At 36.3% G+C, this 8,681-nt stretch overlaps 2 protein-coding genes across 3 annotated transcripts in view; both read left to right on the forward strand.

The window, feature by feature from the left end:
- The first annotated feature begins 892 nt into the window (after positions 1-892).
- atp5pb (ATP synthase peripheral stalk-membrane subunit b) lies at positions 893-4,889 on the forward strand. Its single transcript, XM_024293360.2, has 7 exons — positions 893-1,045; positions 1,748-1,784; positions 2,154-2,299; positions 2,466-2,629; positions 2,783-2,908; positions 3,449-3,628; positions 4,652-4,889. The coding sequence occupies exons 1-7, from the start codon at positions 1,018-1,020 to the stop codon at positions 4,727-4,729; spliced, it is 759 nt and encodes a 252-aa protein (XP_024149128.1). The 5' UTR covers positions 893-1,017; the 3' UTR covers positions 4,730-4,889.
- A 207-nt stretch (positions 4,890-5,096) lies between these two features.
- Positions 5,097-8,681, forward strand: part of eps8l3b (EPS8-like 3b) — a 9,334-nt gene continuing 5,749 nt past the window's right edge. Inside the window, exons 1-11 of one of the 2 annotated variants that reach the window (XM_024293552.2) lie at positions 5,097-5,335; positions 5,413-5,466; positions 6,249-6,349; positions 6,704-6,771; positions 6,855-6,919; positions 6,988-7,146; positions 7,360-7,509; positions 7,589-7,677; positions 7,756-7,889; positions 7,966-8,087; positions 8,174-8,309. In XM_024293552.2, coding sequence (XP_024149320.1) covers positions 6,312-6,349; positions 6,704-6,771; positions 6,855-6,919; positions 6,988-7,146; positions 7,360-7,509; positions 7,589-7,677; positions 7,756-7,889; positions 7,966-8,087; positions 8,174-8,309 — 961 coding nt within the window. In that variant the 5' untranslated portion in view covers positions 5,097-5,335; positions 5,413-5,466; positions 6,249-6,311. The remainder of the gene's footprint in view (positions 5,336-5,412; positions 5,467-6,248; positions 6,350-6,703; positions 6,772-6,854; positions 6,920-6,987; positions 7,147-7,359; positions 7,510-7,588; positions 7,678-7,755; positions 7,890-7,965; positions 8,088-8,173; positions 8,310-8,681) is intronic. The other variant, XM_024293549.2, reaches the window with a different exon arrangement.

Below are 8,681 nucleotides of genomic sequence, written 5' to 3' on the forward strand. Positions count from 1 at the left end.
ACATTCACAAACATTAGCTGAAAAAATATAAATATAAGTAAGAGGGTTATGTAATTAATTAACCTGCAAACATTAGCTGAAAATTAGTTATTTGTGTAAAGAAAAACACTGTATTTACTTTTTCACTGTGTTTACACAATTACAATATTTTTTTCAGTCCTTGAATTATAAATTAAAAACTTCTATCTCATCATTTTTGTTGTGTATCGTTTTTTAAATTGCATTTGGGTACATCTTTTTTTCCAAATTAATAGGGTAGTGTATTACTGCCAAAATACTAAACTAATTAAATATAGAATCACATTACATTGGATCATTTGATGGAATGTACTAATACACTTGATTTATCTTTTAGATTTCCATTCTTAATCAGATTTTAACGTGGAAATACTTAAGAAAAACATAAGGCTTTTGTATACTTATTTTTTGCACCAAATTAATAGGCAGTGTCTTACTATCAAAAACCAGTACCAGTTAAATCTAGATTCACAAGTAATTTGATGCAATGCACCACTGGACTTTATTTATTTTTTACATTTCTGCTCTAAATCTAATTGTACTCAAGGGTGAATAAAAATATAGATTTCTAAAAAAAAATTAACTATGGCTTTTATTGTTTAAGATTTTTTTTCAACTAAATAAAATAGAATGCTTGACAGTAAAATTAATAGAGAAATATGGTTCTCATGGTGTATTTTTTAAGCAATCACATTGATCAGGGACGTCTTGCATGTCTGTGTTTTGTCTGACTTTATACACTTAATAAGTCACTTTATTTATGCTTTGACTTTATTTTTGCGTAACACTGGGGTTTCTAGCACCATCAGGCATTATTAAATGTCATACTTTCTGGCAGACAGTTAAAAACACCTACAGCTTTTCTGGGATTTGTATTCTCGCGTTGTTTCGCGGGATTCTCTGGATTGTCCGCCATCTTTGTGGCTCTGCAGAAGGGCACGGAGAGGCCGAAACAAGAAACAAGGCACCCGGCGAAGCAATAACTCTCATCCTGTAGCCATGCTGTCCAGATTGATTCTCGTTTCAGGTATGCACGAAGTTGGATTTTCTGTACTTGTAATATTGTGTAAATGTAACTTGTAAAATTATGTACTAAATTAAAAGTGACAAAAGCTGAAGGGTAAAATGAAGGCCGCATTCTGAATGACACCCGCTAATGCTAGCTGGATGGATAAATAGTGATTTTCTCGCGGGTATAGTGTAATTATATGTTACTTTATATAGAAATTAACTAAACGTTAAGTTTAGCTTGTGTACCCCAATAACTTACATCGGCGTTGTTTGGGTTTGACTGTTGTTGACGCCAATAAAGCTAACACCACTAGCATAGCATGCTAATAAATGTCACCTTATTGACATTTAGATCATGTTTACTGACGTTTGTAACTCGCTACCAATATTCTTTATATGTTTAAAAAAATGTTTTAATATAATATGCGTCAGCTGTAAGTTATGATTCATTGTTACTCTTTAGGAGCCCACAAATGTTTGGACTCTCATTGATACTTTAGGCTAAACTTATTCCTGAAAACCTCTTTGTACATTTAGAAAGATTTGCATCCTTTTATTGCATCTAGTGAATGTGATATTACACAACATCTATAAACTGGACCATGTAGTTAAAACAAAATGTTTTTGAAGGATTTAATTCACAAACACATGCATTATCTATGTTACTTCTTTTTTAAAACACGTTTTTTTTATTTTTTTATTTTTTTTTAAATTGCAGCTAACTCCCTGAAAGGCTGTGGACCCATTGGAGCTGGGTACGTAGACTTCAATGCTTTATTTATTTGCCTGGGTATTCAGGAGTAAAAAGAAAAAAGAAAAAAAAAGAGAAAAGGTTTGCCATTGTCAAATATGACTAGATGCGCCATCACAAAGACAACAAGCCTCTGTGATGAATTTATATAAAGTTATTTATTTAAACGCCATGCTTTAATAGTTTGTGTATATCATTTGGTTGGTTCTTATTGCTGTGTTGTTATTGTAGCTTGGTCTTCCAGTAGCCTGTCAATAACTTTCTTATTGTTTGCCTTATTGTTTTAAAATTTTCTTGTCAAATGTATTGTCTTGTAGCTAAAGTTATATTAATCTATAATAGATGTGCATTTCTAACTTTTTTGTTTCCTCAGTTTGGTCCAGGCCTCTCGCTCCCTCCACACATCCCCTCAGAGTTTGGCTCCATTGCCCCCCCTGCCAGAAACTGGAGGCAAAGTTCGCCATGGGATCTTTCCAGAGGAGTTATTCCAGCTTTTGTACCCTAAAACTGGAGTCACTGGTCAGTCCTTTTGTATCAATTCAAAATTAGTTTATTCCCCTCCTCAAAAAAACAAACTGTTTTAAGGTGATGTTGGAATAACTATTTGTTCAGTACAAATATGCAACTACACTGTTCATTTCATGGACTTCATTGACAGAAATGTATTTCTCTCGTTTTCCCCCAGGACCATACATGCTTGGCACTGGCCTCATCATCTACATGCTTTCCAAGGAAATCTATGTGATCAACCATGAAACTTTTGCAGCTGCCTCCATAGGAGCTGTCATCATTTATGGCGTCAAGAAATTTGGTCCCAGTGTTGCAAGTTATGCTGACAAATTAAACGAGGTTGGTTTATGACCATGTTGTTTCTTTGTGTATGGCAGATACTAAAGCAAAAGATGCATCTTTTTTCCCCACAAAGAGTTTGATAAGTTTATTGTTCAAAGTAAAAATGTAAATGTCATTAGCCCTCTTTTAATTGTGTTGGTCCCTCTTTAGGACAAAATAGCCAAGGCCCAGGAGGTGAAGGACATCGCCATCGCCAGCCTCACTGAGGCCATCGAGGATGAGAAGAAGGAGCAGTGGAGAGTAGAGGGAAGATCAATGCTCTTTGATGCTAAGAGAGTAAGCAGCCTTGTTCTCTGTACATTAAAAAAGTCTACAAAACATATTTTTAGGATTACTTTGTTCATCCCACTTCAATCACAAGTTATTACTGAAATGGTTAAAGGAGCAGTTTGTTGGCATCTGCTGGTGACAGGTGAAAACTGCAATAACCTTCAGCGCATTCTCCTCTACTGAGGTGCAATGAGTACAGGTTTGATCAAACATATTTTTTAAGTTGAGGAACAGAGATTCAACTGTATTTTGTTTTCAGTTGTAAAAGTAAACATAATTTTTATGAAAAATATAAATATATATATATATATATTTATACTGTAATAAATAGCGTCAAAGTAAACAATTATTACTGGTTTATGTTTAATAAATTCACTTTTATTTGTCCAATTTCTCAAAAGTTTTTATATTTGTAAGATGGCGATGCAAAGCCTGCACTAAAAGGGACATTTATGACTGTTTGATCTAAAATTTTAAGCTAAATGAGTACAGATCTGGGTACCTGAATTCTAACAAAACATCTTATTCACATACTTGCTCTCTCAGAACAATGTGGCGATGCTGTTGGAGACCAACTACAGGGAAAGGCTACACATGGTGACCAATGAGGTGAAGAGGCGCCTTGACTACCAGATTGCTCTGCAGAACCTCCATCACCGGTTAGAGCAGGAGCACATGGTCAACTGGGTGGAGAAGAGTGTCATCAGCAGCATCACTCCTCAACAGGTTTGTCTTTTAGTTTTTGTTTAATGAATTACCTTTTTTTTTTGCCTTATTTGTACTGAATGGACTCTAAGCAGACAATGAGATGTGAAAAATAAAAACAGTGTGTGAGTATGAACTTTAAGTTTGCCCATTGATATCGAGGTTGTTTTGAGTGTTACATCCTGATTTAAACCATTTAAAGTCTTTTTGTTGTTAGAAATTTAAAGTACCATGGAACAATTTGCCAAAATAAAAAACTTGCATACAATTATGGATCTAGTCCATAATTACTATTGGCTATAACTTTGTTTATGTAGAGTCCAGCTGTACAGTCTCAGTTTTCATAAAGGAGAACTTTTTATTCCTGCTGTTACTGTTAGAGACATCAGAATGAACTGTGTATTACAGTCTGGTATAAAATGCATCAGGTTTATTTTTAATACTAAAAAAGAGAGCTATATTCAGAAATATATCAAGCGTTTTTATCTTTTTGTATCAGTAATAATCATGAAACACTTAAAGATTCAATGTGAAGAACATAAAAGTTGTGGTTTTATTTTATTTACTTGGTTTTTGTTAATCTTTTTTCCCTTTATCTCTAACAGGGACATTTATCAGTGAACATGGGCTGTTTCTGCCCTTTCCTGATAAAGAAAAAACATTCATTAGTTTTAGCTATTGAGCAAATGTTTAATTTTTTAAAATATTTATATATCGTTGCTCAGATTATTTCTTTTATGTTCTAATTGTGATTCATTTAATCCGGCAAATAATCTTTTTTTTAATATGTAAATTTATGAAAACTTTTTAAAATTAGAGTACATATACATATTAAAAATATTAACTTATAGAACAATCTTTTTGACAGATTTATTAAGGTAAATAATATAGATATCTTTATTATTAAGTATAATAAACCAGAAAAACTAAAACAATTGCCAACTTAAAAAACTTAAAAGTGTAATATCTAAAAGTGCTATACTTTACATTGGTGAGGGTTAAAATGGTTTGTCCAAGTTTCTAAGAGGTGTATTCTGTGTTTAGGAGAAGGAGAGCATCGCTAAATGCATCACAGACCTGAAGGCGTTGGCCAAGGCTACTCAGGCTAGAGCTGGCGTGTAACCTTGTGGAGAAGACGACACCGGCTCATAGATCTAAGAAGAAACGCCCCTTTTCTTTATAGAAAAAAGCCCTCTTCAGCAGTTCTTTGTCAATGTCATGGGTGTGTACAGTGTTTGCCCATCTTCACATAAAAAATAAATGATTCTATTATCCAAATTCATCTGGATATTTGTGTTTTTTTTCCCTCTTAACTTACTCAGTGAGCCGTGTTATATTTCAGTTTTATTAAAGTCTATTAATTATGTTGGAGCCACATAAGTTGATGACTTGAAAAGCATTGAAGACCTTTGACCACTCCGACGTATTTAGCCTTTGGACTCATAACAGGACAGATTTGCTGCCTTTCACCATACCTGAGATGACAAATCAGGACAGCACCTCCACCTTGATCCTCCCATCCGGGTTGTACTTTGATCCTTGGGCGACTCGAACAGAAATCAAGGAAGCTTCTCGTCAAGCCGTTGAGGATCAGGTGTTTTCTGTCATGACCGGCCTCAGTGGAAAAACGTCTTCAAAGTGCGAGACCATGACGGCGGCGAGGAGCTGTTGTTGACAGGTGGGACGATAGATGGAGGGTCAACTTAAGCTAAGCGAATGCGGCTACAGGTTATAAAAAGCAATAAAGTAGTGCTGTAATGAGACGGCCAGCCTGTTTTGAGATGGAAAATGTGTTTGCTTTGCAGAGAAGTGGCTTGTTTGTGCCGGGAAAACATTTCATTCTGCGACCAGTCCAGAAGGTATGTGACAGATCGACGCTAAACTGAATTAAAAACAAAATATTTAGTCATTCCTGATGTATTTTCTTAACAGTTTAAATGTAACATCCGAAGGGAAGTATAAATGGTGATTCTGTCCCAGCATTCCTGCTGGTCTGTGTTACGGCACATTCTTTTTATTGCTATATCTTTTTTGATTATCTTCTTTGTGTCTGAGCTCAAATTAATTTTTAACTTTAACTTTATATGTAAGCTTAAATCAGAATTACTTTTATAACTTTGACTATGATGTCTGTAACTGTTTATCGCAGAGCAAAACAGTTCAATTAAACCTTAAGAATCTCAGTTCTATGTGTGTGATTAGCATGTTCTGGATCAGAGTCCGACTATAAATTGAGTTTATTTAAAAAGAAAATCAATTAATTAATAAAAAGTTTCACAGTAGAAGCTCACAGTTGTACTTTAACTGTCTCAGTTTGAAGGAATTGTCACTTTTTGGCCGCAAGTCAAAGTAATTTAGGCCAAAGTGATAAAGATATGCAAAGATATTATGGTATGCACATGAAAACACACTTTCAAAGGACTCTAAATGATCACCAAAGTTACAAAACCTCATCAAATCAGGATACAAAGCAAATTTTAAAATATTTAAATGAATTAAAAGCTACCGGGATAGACAGATTGAGGCTAAAAGGCTAAAACTTCTTTATTATGTCTAGTTGCCAAGCAACTGATTAGTTTCAGGAGGAGGTTACTTTTATTATCTATTCAGTTGGTCTCACGAAAAATAACTTTTATTGCAGACGGGAACAACTCCTGACGGATTTTTTTGTCCATTTGAAGTGAAATAAAATTGACGATTGAAAATGTATGGAAACCCGGGGCCATTTTCATACACCCCAAGGTAAGAAAATCTTCATTTAGTAAATTAAAAATCAAACATGGCCATCCCTGATCTTGAATAAAGATGAACCTACTGAAAAAGTTGTATTTCTCTCCATGATTAAATTTGTCTGAAAAAACTAATATTAAGCCTTGTATTGTACTTTGGAGAACGCTCTATTTTGAGATCTTTACAGCTTATTGGTTTACACCCTTGCTTGATAAAACACTATCAAACAGTGGAAACTGTGCAGATAATGTTGATAGCTTATCTGCGCTGAAAGTCAAAAAGAGTTCATATTTCTCTTAATGCAACCAACCTCACCAAAGTATTTTATTTGCAAAAAGTCATTAGATTTGTGTTTTTTTTTTTTAGGGATGAGGAACCAAGGGGTACATCCTTGCAACGAACCATGTCCAGGCCCACTGGGAAATCCATTTACAGTACGTTAATAACAGCAAACCCACTTTTCTTCCATGCAGATGTTCCACAGACTAAATAAATGTGATCATTTCTTCCTCATCAGTGCAGAGAAAAGAGTACGCAGAGACGCTCAACAGACAACAGGACAGCTTAAACGCCAGAGTGGAGGTATGAAATCTTCAACTGCATACAATCTGGAAGACTTTTCCTGTCATTTGTTCTCCTCCTTTGCTCAGCATCTGCTCACCTGTGAGCTTGATGGGCAACTGTTGAAGACGGTTGAGGACTGTGTTGCCAAGCTCAGGAGGCTGGAGGCCAAAGGCCGCCTGTGGTCTCAGAACATGATCATGGACATCCAAGGACCTTTTCTTGTGCTCAGTGACATTGAGACTAAGGTTGGTATCTGGAGGAATAATAGATTTTGCTTAGCTATTATTGAGGGCTTTACTGTTAACATCTGGAGCAGTAAATCATGGGAGAACTTGAATAAATATTTTTTTTATATTCTTTTGTTTTGATAGTCTAGAATATATTTCCATCATTGCACGAGAAGCATAGATTTGCATAGGTGAATTTTCACTTTATTGCTCTTTATTCTGACTTCTCAGGCTGAGCTGGAGTCCATTCCTCTAAGTTTCATCACGCAAACCAAATTCTTGGAGGACGAGTCTGAAGACAGCTCTCTGCTGATATTAACTGTACAGGACCGCAACAAACGAGTCCCGCAGGTCTTCATGTTTCAGTGTGAGGAGACCTCGGTGAGTCCTATTTCCCCCCCAAAAAATTCTGCAATTGTGACCGTTTGAGATCCAGAAACAAGCTTTTTGGTCTGAGCAGGGGGACATAGTGAAGGCTGATCTGGATAAGGCAGTGCAGAGAGGGGGAGGCATTGATCCGGAGCCTTTCAAAGATCACACCGACATCAGGTACAGCCCTCCGGTACAGCACGTGTACCAGAAAGCAAAAAAGTATTTAAAAACGCAGGTTCCTGATTATTTTTTCAGGAGTAATCTTGAGAATATCATCGGCCTGCAAGCTGCAGGAGGTTTTCGGCCGCCTGTGCCTCAATCTCCCGAGTATGAGAGGAGGCCGCCGCCACCTGACTTCATGAGCCCACAGTGGAACAACAGAGAACCAGGTACAGCTGTTAGAGAGATCATCAAAACCTAAAACTCTAAAAAGTGTTGCATAATTCTCGTTTTATGTCCAATTAGAATATATGGCTCCTCCACGATTGTACAATCCTCAAGACGACATGATGCCTCAGCCAGGTTTTTTCGAGCAGCAGAACGGTCCAGAAATCCCAGATGAGAAGCAAGAAATGGAAAGGAACATGGTCAGACGTCCTGACAAACATCACATCCTCACAATTGACCTTGTCTCCTCAAGACTGTTTTCCTGTCTGTTGTGGGTTCTCTTTAGGACATTTTTAACCACATAATCAGTGATTTGGAGATCTTCATGGACAGAGTGGCAGCCACAGCAAACATGCCACAAGAAGAGGAAAAGAGCAAGAAGAAAAAGAAAAAGTCCAAGAAGAAAAAGTCACAGAAAGACGGTAATATGTGCACATAAAACTGAGCGAATGTACACTAAAACTTCTTGTAAATGATAAACATTAGGGGTGTGTATTGGCAAGAGCCTGGCGATACGATGCATATAGCGATACGTGTCTCACGATACGATACAAATCACGATACTATCCCAAGACTAAACCACAACAATATTTTATTCTTTTATCATAGCTAAAGCTCCACAATCCACGTTTTTATCCGATACTAGCAGCAACCTGGCACAAAAAACTAAGTATTACATGTCTTAAAACAACAAAAACCACGAGGCTGACTGAACATTTAACAGAAGGTGCTTCTTGCACGATCTCGTTGTTGTTTTGGTTTGGTGTAAAGCTGCTCAAAGAGACTCAGTGCTG

Source organism: Oryzias melastigma, linkage group LG7, assembly GCF_002922805.2.
Source record: "Oryzias melastigma strain HK-1 linkage group LG7, ASM292280v2, whole genome shotgun sequence".
Classification (NCBI taxonomy): Eukaryota; Metazoa; Chordata; class Actinopteri; order Beloniformes; family Adrianichthyidae; genus Oryzias; species Oryzias melastigma.